This window comes from Salvelinus alpinus, chromosome 16 (assembly GCF_045679555.1).
Source record: "Salvelinus alpinus chromosome 16, SLU_Salpinus.1, whole genome shotgun sequence".
Taxonomy (NCBI): domain Eukaryota; kingdom Metazoa; phylum Chordata; class Actinopteri; order Salmoniformes; family Salmonidae; genus Salvelinus; species Salvelinus alpinus.
The window spans coordinates 9,760,987-9,780,992 of record NC_092101.1 but is presented as its reverse complement, the minus strand read 5'-3'; the positions used below and the strand labels follow the sequence as shown (position 1 = coordinate 9,780,992).

Below are 20,006 nucleotides of genomic sequence, written 5' to 3'. Positions count from 1 at the left end.
GCAAAAAACCCAGCATGGTCTCATAGACTAGACGTAATAATAGTAAATGTAAATCCGGGACACTCAAATTAGTATGATATGTTACGTTTGGTATGTTTACATAAGACAGATTGTTACTTAAGACAAAACGAAAGTAAGGTGATTGGTCAGGTTTGCGTGTTCGAATTCCATCAGGGACAACTTTAGCATTTTTGCAAATTAGCAACTACGTATTACTTTGTAGCTACTTTGCATGCTAGCTAACCCTTCCCCTAACCTTAACCCTAACCCCTGGCTAACGTTAGCCACCTATTTAATGTTACCATTAGCCACCCAGCTAACGTTAGGAACACCAAATTGGAATTCGTAACATATCATATGTTTGCAAATTCATAAAATTTTGTCTGAATTGCAATTTGTAAGTTGTCCATTATTAATTTAGTATGATATCAACAAATGAATACTTACTATACTAATTTGTGTGGTCCGCATTTACATTTTCTATGTTCGGCCTACCAGGTTGAAAAACAGTATGCACATTTTCCCAGGGGAGAAGTGTTTCTATCAAATAGACTTGTTGCTGATAAAAAGCTGTGCGTGATTGTGTAGTGCACATAAAAATGCAACGTTAAAAACAAATGGGTTTCCATCGCATTTTCAACTCTACTGATCATTTTGTCACAAAAAAAATTGCAAATTTGCTGTTTCCTTCTGGCCTGTCGTGACATTTTTTATCCAACTTACTTTACTCGCATAAAAAGGATTGGATGGAAACCTGGTTCATGTTAAGTAGATTTCTGTGCTTTTTATCACATATGAGAGCCACCTTTTCGGCCACTGGTCCAGCCGCCATTCACACGTGTTGAGAGGCAACCGGACAGTTTAGAGGCCACCCGGACTCCAGCGTCCCAGGAGTTTCTCCAGCCAGTGTCCTCGCCAGCCTTCGGCTCATCAGGCGACCACCAGGACTACTGTAGCACCCCTTAGCTCCAGCCAGCTACGCAGCTCCCAGCTCGCCAGTCAGCCCAGCGGCCTCCAGAGGTGGAGCCAGGGCTGCCACCAAAACCAATGCTTCAGCGGGCATCTATTCAAATGCCAAGGCCTGCATCGGAACCAACCTGGCCTCCATGGCTCCAGTTGCCAGTCCTTGAACCAGCCGAGCAGTTGCCAGCGCTGCACCAAATCATGTTGTCCAACGCGCTTCAGCCAGCTAACCCGATACCAGTGGTGCTGCCAGACCAGCGACTGCCACAGAGGGCCGAGCTGTCCCAGCAGCAGGCAGAGCTCCACTCCGCACCCCAGCCGGTGCCTCCACAAGTGGTCCCGATGTCCACTACCGTCCTGGAGGGCCAGTTCAGCCCGGACCTGGGCCCATTGTCAGACCCAGCCCTAGCCCTGGGTCCGATGCCCTGTCCCGGACCCACCGGCTGACCTGGTTCCAGTCCTGGTCCAGCAATCCACTCCCGTCGACAGACCATCTCCATTGGCCGACTCAGAACCAACCTTGTGTCTGAAGCCTGTTCCTGTCCTTGGCTCATCAGCTGACCCAGCATCAGTCCTAGGTCCATCGCCTTCACCGGCCCCTGAGGACATATCACTGCTAGACCCACAACCAGCACTGGGTCTGGTGTCCAGCCCTGTCCCTGCCACACTGCCTGATCCAGCTCCAGCCCTGGATCCACAGGCCAGACCAGATCTGGGCCTGCCTCCAGTTACAGACCTGGATTAACATCCAGCCCCCGTGGGAGAGCCACCATCTGACCAGCTTTCTTTCCCTATTCTGTCCAAGGATGCCTGGCCCACCTCTGTGGGATGGCCTCCTCCCCCAGCCTGGACACCTCCTGCTGGACAGCCCAGCCTCACAGATACTGTGAGCACCTTGCCCCTTACTGCCCACTCCATCCATGCCACTGAAGGGGTGGAGACATGGGGCGGCGGGACTTCCTTCTCCGCCAGTGCCCTACAGCCATTGACTTTCACAGGGCGGCAACTGGGGACACACAGCCATGCATGCACGGGAGGGTTTTAATGAAAAACAGCAAACAGACACAACAGGACTGGACCAGGACTGGAAGCTGTCTATTTACCACCACAAACTGATGCTAGCACTAAGACCACACTCAACGAGCTATAAACAAACAAGAAAATGCTCATCCAGAAGCGCCGCTCCTAGTGTCCTGGGATTTTAATGCAGGAAAAATGAAATCCATTTCACCTCATTTCTACCAGCATGTCACCTGTGCAACCAGAGGAAAAATAACTCTAGATCACATTTACTCCACTCTCGCCCTCTGACCATAAATCTATCCTCCTGGTTACTGATTAGAAGCAAAAACTCAAACAGGAAGTACCAGTGACGTATTCAAGATGGAAGTGGTCCGATGAAGCACATGCTAAGCTACAGGACTGTTTCGTTAGCCAGAGTTTACCACATCAGTCACCGTGTTCATTAATAAGTGCATTGACGACGTTGTCCCCACATTAATAGTATGTACAAATCCCAACCAGAAGCCATGGATTACAGTCAACATCCGCACTGAGCTAAAGGCTAGAGCTGCCGCTTTCAAGGAGTAGGACACTAATCCACTTACAAGAAATCCCTCTATGCCCCCCAATGAATCATCAAACAGGCAAAGAGTCAATACAGTACAAAGATCGAAATCTACTACACAGGCTCTGACTCTCGTTGGATTTGGCAGGGCTTGCAAACTATCATGGATTACAAAGGGAAACCCAGCCGAGAGCTACCCAGTGACGCAAGCCTACCAGACAAGCTAAATGCCTTCTATGTTCGCTTCGAGGCAAGCAACACTGAACCGTGTCTGAGAGCACCAGCTGTTCCGGACGACTGTGTAATCACGCTCTTCGTAGCCGATGTGAGTAAGACCTTTTTAAGCAGGTTAATATTCACAAGGCCGCAGTGCCAGACAGATTACCAGGACGCATACTCAGAGCATGCGCTGACTAGCTGGCAAGGACTTCACTGACATTTTCAACCTCTCCCAGACCCAGTCTGTAATACCTACATGTTTCAAGCAGACCACCATAGTAACTGTGCCAAGGACGCCAAGGTAATCTGTCTAAATGACTACCGCCCATAGCACTCACATCTGTATCCATGAAATGCTTTGAAAGGCTGGCCATGGCTCACATCAACACCATCATCCCAGAAATCCTGGACCCACTAAAATGTGCATATGGCACAAACTGATCCACAGATGACGCAATCTCTATTGCACTCCACACTGACCTTTCCCACCTTGACAGAAGGAACACCTACATGAGAATGCTGTGCATTGTCTACAGCTCAGCGTTCAACACCACAGTGCCCTCCAAGCCCATCACTAAGCTAAGGACCCTGGGACTGAACGCCTCCCTCTGCAACTGGATCCTGGCTTCTTGATGGACTGCCCCCAGTTGGTGACGGTAGTCAAAACACGTCCGCCACGCTGACCCTCAACACGGAGGCCTCTCAAGGGTGCGTGCCAATTCCCCTCCTGTACTCCCTGTTCACCCACGACTGCGTGGCCGTGCACAACTCCAACACCATCATTAAGTTTGCTGATGACACGACAGTGGTAGTAGGCCTGATCACCAACGATGATGAGACAGGCTATAGGGAGGAGGTCAGACACCTGGCAGTGTGGTGCCAGGACAACAACCTCCCCCTCAATGTTGGCAAGACAAATGAGCTGATCGTGGACTACAGGAAACGGATGCACACACACTGGACTCTACTCACACACTCAAACATACTTACACTGACACTCCAAATCATATACATACACACACAGTCACTCACACAACACGTATACACAGGCACACATTTGCCACACACACACTTCCATACATTACATACGCTGCTGCTAGTGTTTATTATCTATCCTGTCTATCGTACCTCTGCACATCGGCTCGTATATTGCCAAGCTACTGTATCATTGCTCATTGTGTACTTATTTAGTCCTCGTGCTTCTGGCAGAAAGCCATTATAAGATATCTGAGGGTAAACATTTAGTAGTGAATTGCATACAAGTGTATCTTCATCACCTCATGTGCGCTGTACAACAGAGACTCACCGACAGATATTGAACGCTATGGACTCGCCAGCTCCTGATTTCTCCCGTTGTGAAATTTACAAACAAACATGTGACTGGCTCCACTGTTCTGGGGAACTACGGTAAGCTTCATAATGGAAAATAATGCGACATATGACTTGAATAACGCAATCCACTTTTTTCCCTAATGTATTGCACAGGTTGACTGCAGGTATTCACTTTTAAAGTAGCTGCAAATATTCAAATGTATTGAAAAACTTCAAAGAAATAGTTTTGAAGGAATTGATGGCATTGAAAAACCATCCTGTTGCTTTTCCGAAATACCCCCTGTATACGGTATTTATACATTTTCGCTGGCAAATAGGCCTTCAAGGAAACTCAACGTATCTCGACTAAGTTGATTGCGTGTGGTGTGCGCTGCCTAGTACTGTACCTTCCACAAATTATTTTGCTAGACAACAAGACATGTAAGCTGGTTTTACAGAGTTAAAAATGTACTATTTACATGTTGGGGCGGCTGTAGAAAACCCGACTCCCTCAGCCTGTCTTAGAGGCAGAAACTTTGTGACCCCAGGTTGCATCAAGTAGATTACCATCCCCCAGATCCTGACTCTTGTCTTTCAGTAGATGGCATTCATACCTCTGTTGCTAGGCATGTTGCTAGGGGGCCTGATGGAACTCTCGCCTGACTATAGTCACGTAACACCCATTTAGGCAATCAGGCCTAGTCTGGGTAGGTGAGTTGCTGGAGGGAGACTTGAATGTTCTTCCATACACTTCTGGTGAGAATTATTAGTTTTGTCTCGATAGTTTACATTTTTGTTCCAATAGTAGTCTCTCGTCCCCTCTCTCTGTCTCTTTCACTGTTTCTCTCTTGCTCTCTGTTTGTCTGTCTGTCTCTGACCCCCCCCCCCCCCCGCCCCCTCTCTCGCCAGGTTCTGTCGAGTCTGCACCCAGACTGCGAGTACATCTTTCAGCTGGAGAGGGAGGAGCGGCGTTGTCTTCGATACATTGCAGAGCAGAACCACAGTACAGTTGAAAACAGGACAGTACTTTTCAACTTCGATGCATTGCAGAACCACAGTATGCTAGGTATCCGTGACATTATCCTCCTAGAATCACCCATTATGTTTTCTCACTCCAGTTTACGGCTCATAGATTAGATCCCGAGTATAGATTGTCTATACTCGAGACATAATATGATATATACTGTATCACAATTCCAGTGGGTCAGAAGTTTACATGCACTAAGTTGACTGTGCCTTTAAACAGCTTGGAAAATTCCAGAAAATTATGTCATGGCTTTAGAAGCTTCTGATAGACTAATTGACATCATTTGAGTCAATTGGAGGTGTACCTGTGGATGTATTTCAAGGTCTACCTTTAAACTCAGTGCCTCTTTACTTGACATCATGGGAAAATCAAAAGAAATCAGCCAAGACCTCAGAAAAACAATTGTAGACCTCCACAAGTCTGGTTCATCCTTGGGAGCAATTTCCAAATGCCTGAAGGTACCACGTTCATCTGTACTAACAATAGTACGCAAGTATAAACACCATGGGACCACGCAGCCGTCATACAGCTCAGTAAGGAGACGCATTCTGTCTCCTAGAGATGAACGTACTTTGGTGCAAAAAGTGCAAATGAATCCCAGAACAACAACAAAGAACCTTGTGAAGATGCTGGAGGAAACCAGTATCTATTACCACAGTAAAATGCGTCCTATATCGACATAACTTGAAAGGACGCTCAGCAAGGAAGAAGCCACTGCTCCAAAACCGCCATAAAAAAGCCAGACTACAGTGCAACTGCACATGGAGAAATGTCCTCTGGTCTGATGAAACAAAAATAGAACTGTTTGGCCATAATGACCATCGTTATGTTTGGAGGAAAAAGGGGGAGGCTTGCAAGCTGAAGAACACCATCCCAACCGTGAAGCACGGGGGTGCTTTGATGCAGGAGGTACTAGTGCACTTCACAAAATAGATGGCATCATGAGACAGGAAAATTATGTGGATATATTGAAGCAACATCTCAAGACATTAGTCAGGAAGTTAAAGCTTGGTCGCAAATGGGTCTTCCAAATGGACAATAATGACCCCAACCATACTTCCAAAGTTGTGGCAAAATGGCTTAGGGACAACAAAGTCAAGGTTTTGGAGTGGCCATCACAAAGCCCTGACCTCAAACCTATAGAAAATTTGTTGGGATGAACTGAAAAAGCGCGTGCGAGCAAGGAGGCCTACAAACCTGACTAAGTTACACCAGCAATGTCAGGAGGAATGGGCCAAAAGCTTGTGGAAGGCTACCCGAAACGTTTGACCCAAGTTAAACAATTTAAAGGCAATGCTACCAAATACTAATTGAGTGTATATAAACTTCTGACCCACTGGGAATGTGATGAAAGAAATAAAAGCTGAAATAAATCATTCTCTCTACTATTATTCTGACATTTCACATTCTTAAATAAAGTGGTGATCCTAACTGACCTAAGACAGGGATTTTTTACTCGGATTACATGTCAGGAATTGTGAAAAACTTAGTTTAAATGTATTTGGCTAAGGTGTATGTAAACTTCCGACATCAAATGTATGTATGTAATTTATAGCAAGATTAAATTCTTGGTATTGTGTTTAGGTTTCGATTAAGTACACTGAAAAAAATCCTGTTGTTTTTACGGTAACTTACTGGCAGCCAGTACAAAGATACAGTATCTTACCGTAAATTCCGAAGAATCTTTGGTTTTACATTACGTCGCTGTCGCAGGATGTTGGTGGCACCTTAATTGGGGAGGATGTGCTCGTGGGAATGGCTGGAGCGGAATAAGTGGAATTGTATCAAATACAATTCCATGTTTCACAGTCCCGTGTGGCTCAGTTGGTAGAGCATGGCGCTTGCAACGCCAGGGTTGTGGGTTCATTCCCCACGGGGGGACCAGGATGAATATGTATGAACTTTCCAATTTGTAAGTCGCTCTGGATAAGAGCGTCTGCTAAATGACTTAAATGTAAATGTAAATGTGTTGATGCCATCCTCCACTCAGCAGCCGCCACTGATCACTGTACATCTACAGTAATGTACTGCTAAACCAAAGTTGCTTTGGAATTTATAGTAACATACTGTACCTTTTCTTACAGAAATGTACAAGTAACTGAGTAGACCATACTTCACCTTTATCTCTGTCTCTCTCATCTGTGTCTCTTTCGCTCTCTATCCTTCCACCTCTGGCTCTGTCTCTCTCCCTCTCTTATTCTCACTCTCTCTCCTGAAGGTTGTCTACCGTTCTGGGACTCTGTGGTGTGTTGGCCTAATGCTGCGGTTGGGGAGACATTCCATACGGCCTGTCCTGCTGTCTTCTCTCTTTTTGGGAATAACACAGGTGCAGTTGACATTTGTCACAGTGAAGGGCAGGGGAGAACGTGTGTGGGTGGAGATACCATGATGTACTGTATAAAGTATACAAATAATATACAATGACATACAGGTACTATGTTATGCTTTTCTCTTTTACAGTAATTCTCTCTGTCCGTTTTCCATTGGCTTCCGATCCCTGTCAGTCGCAGTGACTGACAGCCCATAGTCCAGCCCCTCCATAGTGCTTCTGTTTCTCATCACAGGTGACTCCTAACCTTTGACCTCTACCTCAGCAGGGTCAGTCAGCCGAAACTGCACTAGCAACGGATGGTCTCGACCCTTCCCCCCGTACCACATAGCCTGTAGTGCGGATGACAACATTCACATTCCAGAGGTGAGAGAGAGTTTAGAGAGAAGGGTCATGTGATAAGGTCAGGGGGGTCATCATGAGCATCTGCAGTGTACTGTTTTTACTAACAATAGCTTTACAGCTGTCTGTCAATGCAATCGACTGAACTACAGCTATATTGTCAAGGGTGTATTGGAGGCGAAGTCAGGTGCAGGAGAGCAGAGTATAATGAACAGGCGCCCTTTTATTAAAGTTCCAAAAAACGAGAGCACTCCATAAATAAAACGCTCTCAAAAAACGGAGCATAAAAGTAAAGTGCTTAAATTAACACCACATAACATGAAACAATTACACACAAAACATGATGGGAAACAGAGGGTTAAATACAAGTAGCTTGATTCCTACTGTTTACTAAGGGAAGTGAGCCCTGGACTAGGGTTGCAAAGCTACCGGTAATTAACAAAGTTCATTTTGGCAATTAACAGAAAATCTATAGCAATCTATCGTAACTTTGGTAATTTATACTTGAATAACTTAAAAATATGTATTCATATATAGTATTCATGTTTTTTGTAGATAGACCACATGGTTCAAGAGAAAATAGCCTAATTAATGAAAAAAAGCATCTAATCAACAATGAAATTATTTTTAATTACCTCTGCAACTCATCCAACTATTGACTTTGTTTACAACAGCCACCAGTTTGATGCCAAAACACTGACAACAAATACATATTGACATAGTAAAATAAGTAAAAGTGTGAAAATAAAAATCTAAAGGATATTTTATACTGAAACCCTCACACTAAACACATGTTATTCACTAAGTTGATGGTTTATATTTAGTATAATGTTTTACAGCTTTGTTATTAATATTATTTTTTAAATCGTATTTAATTGTTTTATATATTTTACATGTGATTATGGACAGACAGAGGGCCAGAGATAATTACACCACAGCTGTGATAATCTGAAGTATCCAACAAGGCTACTAGATATCTTGTGATAGATTACCTAAAATCCTTGAAAGTTACCAAAATTCTGGTAGTTTCCTGGTCAATTTAAAAAGTTTCAGTAATATACAGTCCCTTTGCAACCTTAGCCCTGGCTGCATCTGGTCCTTGGAGGAAATAGATAGACATTTGAGTGTTTCATAAATGATATTAGTGGACAGGATTCAACGTTTGGACACCAGAAAAACAATCAAAAATCATCATTGCAGTCCGTTGAATTGAAACATCCTACATTTTACCATATGAAATTGCTTCCTGCTGTTGGGAGTCTGTTGAAGGGCAGATTTACATTCGCCTGTACTGTAAATCTATGTTGGAATCAAGTGCAATTATGGCACACAATAAAAACGAATGACGGGGTTGTTGGCGGAAGGTTGAGTATCCATTGTTAAACTTAGATATTAGCCTACTCACTACTGATTGAGTAGTCCATTTAAGTGGAATATACCCATGTCATTTCAACGACGGACCGATAGCGATTTGGAGAGTCTATTCATATGTAATTGTCTCTCGTTTGTATATATTTATTGGAATTTGATTTCAACGGAATATAATGACCATGTAATTTCAATTTTGGAACGATATAGTTATTTGGAACAATAACAATTTGGAGAGTCTACCCATATCTAAATGTCCCTCATTTGTGTAGAATTTTATAGCTTAGTAATAAATACATTTCTATCCTTTTAAAGAGTGAGGATGGATATTTAGTTGTATTTTGTTTGTCTAGTGGATCATTCCTGTAAACAAGATTAGAGGATTTGGCTTGGATTTTTGTATCTTCACATAATCAGTACCATAGTTGAAAACTTAACCATGTCCATGAAGACACGATGTGATTGGCAACCATGAATAGCCTGGTTTTCATTCGGTAGACATGAGCGGATTATGTTATGATGAATCACTTGTATGAGTCATGAATAATGATATGATTAAGAGACAGTTAGCAGGATTTACATGTCTCAGAGAAGGACTACTGATCTAGGATCAGGTCCGCCTGTCCATACAATCATATTCATTATGACCTAAAAGGCAGAACTGATCCTAGATCAGCACTCATACTATGAGAGGCTCCATGAATACAAGTCCAGAGGCCTTATTTACAAATGTTTTGTAAATTTCACACTAAATATCCGAGTGCACAATTTCTGATAAGGATACGAACGTCTCAAAATATAGAGATTTTGAAACTTGGTGCATCACATATGCATGCCCGTTATCAGTAAGATCCATCCTAATACTGTGCGTGCGTGAACAAGCATTATAACTCTTCCTCCATTCACCCTTTATAGTGACAATAACTCCCTTTATTTGAGGTATAATTTGAAACTATTGGATTTAGGCCATAGTTGTATCTAAACGAAAGAGCAATGGCACATTTGATCAAATGTTTTTGGAGGTGTTGGCAAAATGTTTTAATCTTGTGCAATATAAATGAGAAATGAGCATGGTAATTTGTTATATGGATACTTTGGGAATATGAACCCATCACAGCCAGAAAATGTGAGAAATTCTGCAATGGTTATGAAAACAAAAGAAAAATAGATTTCCAAGTCTAATTATTTTAATTCCAAAAATAAAACACACATTTTTGCATTTCTCACTAACGGTAAACGCCTGCATCTTATTTTCCCATTTTTTAAAATATTTTTTTCTCGATAAGCCTGTCATCATATCCCCCATTTGCACAAAATATTTTCCTGTCTGCTTGCCATATAATACTTCGACCACAAGAAAATGTACGTACACAAGCTCTTCAGTTTGCGTGGAGGTAAGGACAAGTTAAATTTTTTATAAATGCCAACTTTTGCAGGAAACTGGGCCCATATTTACAGTCAAAGTTGTAATGCTGGTATAGGATCAGTTTGGCCTTTTAGTTCATAATGAATAACATGTATATGGATAGGGCACACGGTCAGACCTGAACTTAGATCAGCACTCCTACTGTGATGTCTGCTTCTCTGTATGTGAACCATGCAGGAGTCATACTTTGCCACGGTGAAGCTGATCTACTCCATTGGCTACGGCACCTCCCTGTTCTTCCTGTCCATCGCCGTGGTGATTCTGCTGCTCTTCAGGTAGGTGGAGGTCAAAGGTTGTAACCTGGTGTACCAGGTGATTGATTTGTTGATTCATGAATTGATTGATTGGGATGAAGAAATAGAATGGCTGGAACAGTTCCAGATTCCACATGATTTTCCATGGTCCACCCACAGAAATTACAGTTGAAGTCGGAAGTTTACATACAGTTTAGCCAAATACATTTAAACTCCGTTTTTCCACAATTCCTGACATTTAATCCTAGTAAAATTCCCTGTCTTAGGTCAGTTAGGATCACCACTTTATTTTAAGAATGTGAAATGTCAGAATAATAGTAGAGAGAATTATTTATTTCAGCTTTTATTTCTTTCATCACATTCCCAGTGGGTCAGAAGTTTACATACACTCAATTAGTATTTGGTAGCATTGCCTTTAAATTGTTTAACTTGGGTCAAACATTTCGGGTAGCCTTCCACAAGCTTCCCATAATAAGTTGGGTGAATTTTGGCCCATTCCTCCTGACAGAGCTGGTGTAACTAAGTCAGGTTTGTAGGCCTCCTTGCTCGCACATGCTTTTTCAGTTCTGCCCACATATTTTCTATAGGATTGAGGTCAGGGCTTTGTGATGACCCCTCCAATACTTTGACTTTGTTATCCTTAAGCCATTTTGCCACAATTTTGGAAGTATGCTTTGGGTCATTGTCCATTTGGAAGACCCATTTGCGACCAAGCTTTAACTTCCTGACTGATGTCTTGAGATGTTGCTTCAATATATCCACATAATTTTCCTCCCTCACGATGCCATCTATTTTGTGAAGAGCACCAGTCCCTCCTGCAGCAATGCACCCCCACAACATGATGTTGCCACCCCCGTGCTTCACGGTTGGGATGGTGTTCTTCGGCTTGCAAGCCCCCCATTTTTCCTACAAACATAACGATGGTCATTATGGCCAAACAGTTCTATTTTTGTTTCATCAGACCAGAGGACATTTCTCCAAAAAGTACGATCTTTGTCCCCATGTGCAGTTGCGAACCGTAGTCTGGCGTTTTTATGGTGGTTTTGGAGCAGTGTATTCTTCCTTGCTGAGCGGCCTTTCAGGTTATGTCGATATAGGACCCGTTTTCCTGTGGAACTAGATACTTTTGTACCTGTTTACTTTAGCATTTTCACAAGGTCCTTTGCTGTTGTGCTGGGATTGATTTGCACTTTTTGCACCAAAGTACGTTCATCTCTAGGAGACAGAACGTGTCTCCTTCCTGAGCGGTATGACGGCTCCGCGGTCCCATGGTGTTTATACTTGCGCACTATTATTTGTACAGATGAACGTGGTACCTTCAGGCGTTTGGAAATTGCTCCCAAGGATGAACCAGACTTGTGGAGGTCTACAATTCTTTTTCTGAGGTCTTGGCTGATTTCTTTTGACTTTCCCATGATGTCAAGCAAAGAGGCACTGAGTTTGAAGGTAGGCCTTGAAATACATCCACAAGTACACCTCCAATTGACTCAAATGATTGTTATTAGTCTATCAGAAGCTTCTAAAGCCATGACATCATTTTCTGGAATTTTCCAAGCTGTTTAATGGCACAGTCAACTTAGTGTATGTAAACTTCTGACCCACTGGAATTGTGATACAGTGAATTATAATTGAAATAATCTGTCTGTAAACAATTGTTGGAAAAATAACTTGTGTCATGCACAAAGTAGATGTCCTAACCGACTTGCCAAAACTATAGTTTGTTAACAAGAAATTTGTGGAGTGGTTGAAAAACGAGTTTTAATGACTCCAACCTAAGTGTATGTAAACTTCCGACTTCAACTGTATATTAGTCAAATGAAAGATTTCTCAATATAACTACAACTAACAGAAGTAGAGATGTGCTCAGATCCTTATAAAGGGGGATTAAAGACCAATGAGGACTAGAGGTAACCAACACTACTTCTCAGACTTAGACAACCTATAGTTTGCTGTTCTGCAGCTCTGTGCTGTATTCTGTCCATTTTACCATTGGGGTGAAGCCTAGGACCCCTGTCACTAATGAGGGACAATGGCACTCCATTTCTCCCCGCTACAGCCATGTTGGATTCAGACATTCCTGTTGAGAGAATGTCTAGCACGCTTTCCTCCCTCCTCTTCTCTCCATCCTCTCATCTCTTCTCCTCTCCTCCCTCCTCTCCCTCCAGACATTCTTTTGCAGTCTAATCTATTCAAACATGTGGGCACTCTGAAAGGACGAATCCATAGATTGTGATTTGCTGTCTCTCTCGCTCTGGCTCTCTCTCTGCCTCGTACCAAATTAAAGGGAGTCTCTTTAATAAATGAAGGTAAAAGAGAGACTGGTGTTTTATATCGTACAGTTATGACTAGGGTTGCAAAGTTACCGGAATCTGCAGTCATTTTGGTAATTAACACAAAATCGATGACAATCTATAGTAACTTGTTGGTAACTTATACTTGAATAACTTAAAAAATGTATCCATATTGTCCATATTGTTGAAATAAAATTATACAGGATATTTCATACTGAAACCAACATATTAAACACCAATGCTATTCACTAAATGTATGGTTTATATTTAGGATAATGTTTTACAGCTTTGTCATTCTATTTTTTATTTATTTTAAATATCGCCCTCTATTGAAGAACAAACGAATCACGCCTGACAAAGCCAATGAACACTGCCTCACCGGAAGCCCTGTTTTACACAGGCGATTAACCCGAGACACGGATTAATTCCATCAATTCAGTACCTCTCTTCACCGAGCCCAGAAGTGGCCGAACAGGTGTTGTACCTTGTTTCGGTCCTTCAGGGAACAGTAGTTCGCCATAACTTCGTTCCCTTTCAGCTCTGTACAACACCGCAATGGGTACATGAAATCACGCCGCAAGGCGAACCCAGCAGACACCAACAAAAAAGGCCCATGGCAGACCGCCCAGAGTTGCAACTGGACAGGAAAACCTGCAGTACCTGGGTTCAATCTGCACACTGGCTATTGACCATCTCCTGCCCCAGCCATAATAAGCACACTGTGGCCAGCGGGCTACACTGGGGGTAGAGACATCCAAGCGATAAAACCTCATAACAATGTGTGGTGATGCCCAACTCGCCGCAACACAAATATCTCTGCCCAAGATGCCACCAGACCCCAGGTGGAGTGGGCGCCTACTAGTGGTCAGCGGGTCAGCTGTTTGTTCCGCCCGCACTTGCTAATAACCAATCCACGACCGTCTGACTATATGTGATAAAATGAAAATCTGAGGCAATTTATGCTTGATCTGGCAATGTGGTCCGGAGGCTCAGTATGGAAGGTGTAACGCAGTTTCGAAGCCTCCGGAGGCTTGTGGCAGGCCAAATCGAACTCTGTACCGCATCGCCTTAAGCCACCCACATGTTGTAACAATGCGGAGGGCTCTGTATAGCTCCGCATTGACATGATTGGTTGACGGTAGTTGGGGGCAGGAGGTCCTGAAACCTACTTACTTGACTTCTTCCTTCACAACAGTTCTGCTCTGTTCAGAGAAGCGCAAGAAGTATGAATGTTTTTCCTTCTGCAGTGGCCGCATCACATTAAATGCTGTAGGCCACTGCAGACGTCGGATTGACCATGCAGGCTAATAAATTGTTTTTTGACGGGCGCCAGAATGCCATAAATGGATTCTTTAATCTAGTTGACATTGGTAAAGTTTTCTCTGTCATCTCTGCTTCTTTCATGGAGCAAAGACATTTAGGGACCAGGAAGAAAATGCTATAACTCCTGTGAAATATTTTTCTGTGAAAATGACCCAAAATGTTTCTGATAAGATTTAAGTTCGGCTTTGATGCATATGTTTTTGGGTTGAAATACTAACAGCTTTTATGATGCTGAGATAGACACATCTACAGATGTGTCTAACTGAGCATTAGCTTTCTCTCAAGCAGGTCCGGAGTAATGCAGGGGCTTACCGGGGCTGAAGCCCATTGTATGTATTATATATGTCATGTATTATATCATGTATGTATTATATATGTCATACTTTAGTAAAAGTAAAGATACCTTAATTGAATGTAATCTGCGTAATCCCCAAAAGTAATTATTTATCATGAGGGCCATAAACAATAATTTATCGTAATGTTGAATACTCAAATAAATGTTCAAAATCACCTTTCTGGTCAAAATAGTTATATATTGCTGAGGTGTAGTCACTTTTGAGGACACAAGCTCAAGTACACAGTACAAATATGCTAAAAAATACGAAAATATTAAAAAAAAATTATGTGATGTATCTCCTATTCAACAAAATTGCATGAATAAAGCTTGAAATTACTTATATGCTTTCTAAATATAGTATTATCAAATTTTAAAACAACTAACTATAAGATTTCACATTCCTTATAACTGTAAAATACATATTTAGTGTTAGAGAAAATGTGCATATTTTCTAAAGGTCTCTTGATCAAAACGTCTGCACCCATAGCTGTGAATGTCTCACAGAGCTCTAACCTGGTTCCCTGAACTTGTTAGGAACTCTCCTTTCTTCTCATTTTAATATTGTCTGTCTATGACAAACGTGTTTTTTGTTTAAAATCTGGAATTCTTTTAGATTAATGGCTATAAATCGATCTCAATGTGCTACCGTGATAAACCACTCTCTCCTGCTGTGCTACGATGTAACGATTGCAGACATGTGCTTTGTCAGTGGCTGTGACGTAGGGCTCAGCAAGGAGTTGATGGACAGTCGGAGAGCAAATTAAATTGTAGGAGGGACATCCCAGCTTCAAGTGGTTTCAGATTCCACATCCGACATCACACAGGCTCAGAAAAAACCTGATATCTCTAGCTTAAACTAACGGATTTTGATAGGGATTTGTTTTATTATGTTACTTAGATTCATGCACAGGTGCGTCAATAGACTCTTAAAGGCCATGTTTCACTTTAAAATCCCCCAAACAATAATGAGTAGTGCATACAGTGGCTTGCGAAAGTATTCACCCCCTTGGCATTTTTCATATTTTGTTGCCTTACAACCTGGAATTAAAATAGATTTTTTTGAGGGTTTGTATCTTTGATTTACACAACATTCCGCTAGCGGAACCCCTCGACAACATTCCGCTGAAAAGGCAGCGCGTGAAATTCAAAAATACTTTTTAGAAATATGTAACTTTCACACATTAACAAGTCCAATACAGCAAATGAAAGATAAACATCTTGTTAATCTACCCATCGTGTCCGATTTCAAAAAGGCTTTACAGCGAAAGCACAACATATGATTATGTTAGTTCAGAGCCAAGTAAAAAAAACACAGCCATTTTCCAGCAAAAGATAGGAGTCACAAAAAGCAGAAATATAGATAAAATGAATCACTAACCTTTGATGATCTTCATCAGATGACACTCATAGGACATCATGTTACACAATACATGTATGTTTTGTTCGATAATGTGCATATTTATATCCAAAAATCTCAGTTTACATTGGCGCGTTACGTGCAGTAATGTTTTGATTCCAAAACATCCGGTGATCTTGCAGATAGCCACAGAAATCCCAGAAATACTCATAATAAACATCGATAAAAGATACAAGTGTTATTCACAGAATTAAAGATAGACTTCTCCTTAATGCAACCGCTGTGTCAGATTTCAAAAAAACTTTACGGAAAAAGCATAATCTGAGTACGGCGCTCAGAGCCCAATCCAGCCAAAGAAATTTCCGCCATGTTGGAGTCAACAGATGTTAGAAATAACATGATAAATATTCACTTACCTTTGATGATCTTCATCAGAATGCACTCCCAGGAATCCCAGTTCGACAATAAATGACTGATTTGTTCCATAAAGTTCCATAAAGTCCATAATTTATGTCCAAATAGCCACTAGTTGTTAGCGTGTTCAGCCCAGTAATCCATCTTCATGAGCACTAGGTCCAGACAAAAACTCGAAAAGTTCCATTACAGGTCGTAGAAACATATAAAACGATGTATGGAATCAATCTTTAGGATGGTTTTAACATAAATCATCAATAATGTTCCAACCGGAGAATTCCATCGTCTGTAGCAAAGCACTGGAACGAGAGCTAACTCTGTCGGGAGCGCGCGTCACGAGCCTGAGACACTCTGCCAGACCACTGACTCATTCAGCTCCCATTCCCCCCTCCTTTATAGCAGAAGGCTGAAACAAGTTTCTAAAGACGGTTGACATCTAGTGGAAGTCTTAGGAAGTGCAACTTAACCCCATAGACACTGTGTATTCGGTAGGCCAAGCTTTGAAAAACTCCAAACCTTAGATTTCACACTTCCTGGTTGGATTTTTCTCAGGTTTTCGCCTGCCATATGAGTTCTGTTATACTCACAGACATCATTCAAACAGTTTTAGCACCTTCAGAGTGTTTTTTATCCAATACTACTAATAATATGCACATATTAGCATCTGGGACAGAGTAGCAGGCAGTTTACTCTGGGCACGCATTTCATGCAAAAGTGAAAATGCTGCCCCCTATCCCAAACAGGTTAAACAAATGAAAATATATTTTATATTTCAAAGTAGCCAACCTTTGCCTTGATAACAACTTTGTTTGAATTCAAGACCAGAATGATGATAGTTTTTCAGTGTCAGAGTAGCCACTCATTTTGGTCATTTGTGTATTGCTAAAAAAATATTCATCGTATGTCTTCTATCATGTAACTGACGTAGAATTGCATGAAATGTGTTTTTAAAAAGAAAAGAAAAATCTGATCCTGCTAACTGTTCCCCGTGTGTGGAAATCCTAAAAACTCCTCTGCTTAAGTATAGCCTATACCATATCGCAAATTATAAAGAGGCTTTTTCTTCAACAATACATTTACTATGCATTGAATTGCATCTGGGTGCACAGATTTGTTTACAGACAATTATGGTGTGCCGGGAAGTGGGGTTAGGTAATTCCTGACTTTTGCTGTCATATGCCAGAGCCAGATTAGCAAAACAGACAAGAAATTGGTCACTCCTGGTCCGCTCAATGTACAGACATAATGCTTGTACCAGACAGACTGAACATGGGAAACCATCTCCATCGACTCTGCTTCCACCAGCCAATTGTCCAGGTAGTCCAATATCCTAAGCCCCAGACACTGCATATGTGCCAAACCCGCCTCCACAACTTGTGTGGCGAGACGGAAAACCTGAAAGTGATGACCAGAAACCAGAGGCTGCAGCCTCGAATCAGAACCTCAGGAACTTTCTATGATGGAAATATAGTGCCACATGAAAGTACGTGTCCTTCAGGTCGATGGGGGTGAACCAATCACCTGGGTGCACTGACTGTAACATCCGAATGTTCGTGAGCATTCTGAATTTGTAGACCCTGAGGTGCTTGTTTAGGGCATGCAAGCCCAAAATGGGATGCAAAGTCCTACCCCTTTTGGGAACCAGGAAATACTGGTTGTACCAGTGTTCTTGGGCATCTGACATAGGAACCACTTGGATTACCTGCTTCTGGAGAAGGGAAGAAATCTCCTCCCTCAAAACGGGCGCTGAGGCCTCGGGAACAGTCGAAGTAATGATATCGTAAAAACGTGAGGGACGCACAACGAATTGTAGCCTATACCCCAACGTCACGGTTCGCATCATCCAGGGTGACACTGCGCATGCACGCCATTGGTCGACACAGACAGCAAGTCTCCTGTAAAGTGCCATCTGAAGGGGCGGACTGGGAGAATTTGTTAATTTTTCCAAGCCTTTTTCAATTTCCACCACTCTCAACAACCAAGTGTCTGACAGGACTATTTTTATTAAGGAGGCAACACTCTTGACACCCATGAACACCGTGGAACTTGGGGTAGAAACAGTGTGTTTAAGTACCGACGATTGCCTGAAGCCAGGTTCACTCTGGGTTTGGGGACTTCGGCTACCAGTGTTGTCAAGCAAACATCTGGAGAGCGAACCATGCCACCTCCATTCTCATCGCGCTAGGTGCATGGGGGCTGCTGCCTCCCCCGCTCCGCAGAGGAACCAGCTTTCACTTCATCCTTGGGAGCAAAATGGTGCCTGTGCCAAGCAGACTGCTGCTGCTCTTGTGGAACAGGACAAGCAGGAACAGTCTTGGGGTTGGACCAGGAAGCCAGTGCAGCCCACTTACCCGCCTGTACTCTGTCTGCAGACCCTCTCGAAGACAATGCCACCGCAGCAGCAAAGGTCCTCCGGCCCCCTGCTTCTTTTTCTCCTCAAAACGAGACTGCATACACTATACTCCAGGGCTGAGCCGAACAACACCGTAGGAGAAACCGTCTCCCTCAGGTCAGCCAACTACTCAGTCTGGTAAACCTGCAGCATTATGACCTCGTTCAGGGACCGGGCCTCCACCCCCTAAGCTCATGGACGAACTCTGCAAAAAGAGGCAAGCGGTGCTTGACTGCAGCTAGCACCGGTGCCAGGTCTTTCCCACCAAACCTGACACCTTCTGACGCAGGGGGGATGGCCACTCCACTGACAATCGCGAAGCTGCTCTGCGACATAGATCAATGAGCAGCGCGCTACAAACCAGATATTCCCCTGCTACATCCGTTAAGTTGGAGTAAAGCCTGATACATCTTGTGTTCCAATGTTGTTGTTTTTTAAAGAAATGCGTGAATGGTTCTGCTCAGCTCGAGGTGCAGAGCGAATGAATTGAAGGAATGAGGGTTTATCACCTGTTGAAGGCGGGGCTTCCGGTGAGACACAGTGTTCATTGGCCTTGTCAGACGGGATTCTAACGTTCTTCAGTAAAGGGCGCTAGCTCGCGAGCTCCCCATAGCTGTGTTGGACCGAGTGATAGGGAACTGACTGGGCTCACACATTGGGGATGGCAATATATAGAGCCTATGACATTTGGATTGCATGAGCTGGAAATGTAATAATCAGAGGGGCAGATGCTCTAAGCCTTTGCTAATGCTAAGTGGTATAACTGTATAGTCTCAATAATGCACACCTGCTACTGCCAAGCACGGTCTTGTTTGCTCTCTCGCTCCCGCCCGCCCGCCGGTAATTCTTTTTTCTTTTATTCAACCTTTTATTTAACTGATTTACTTTGTCTACATATCCATAGCGAATTTATGACACAACTATAAGCAATTCATTAACGTGTTATAACAGGTCCCAACTGCATTATTAAAAGTTAACGACATATCCATAGCATATCTATGTCACGTTCATGTCATGCTATGCAAGAACTAATGTTTATCTTACCATCTTAGCTAGCCCCATTTCCCCCATGCACCGTTGACCTCA

General features: G+C 42.8%; 1 protein-coding gene across 1 annotated transcript in view; it reads left to right on the top strand.

Annotated features, from left to right (window-relative positions):
* LOC139540754 (growth hormone-releasing hormone receptor-like) overlaps window positions 1-20,006 on the top strand; it is a 49,162-nt gene that overhangs the window by 12,364 nt on the left and 16,792 nt on the right. Inside the window, exons 2-5 of the mRNA XM_071344682.1 lie at window positions 4,970-5,126; window positions 7,306-7,413; window positions 7,685-7,782; window positions 10,730-10,827. Of these exons, the coding sequence (XP_071200783.1) occupies window positions 4,970-5,126; window positions 7,306-7,413; window positions 7,685-7,782; window positions 10,730-10,827 (461 nt within the window). The remainder of the gene's footprint in view (window positions 1-4,969; window positions 5,127-7,305; window positions 7,414-7,684; window positions 7,783-10,729; window positions 10,828-20,006) is intronic.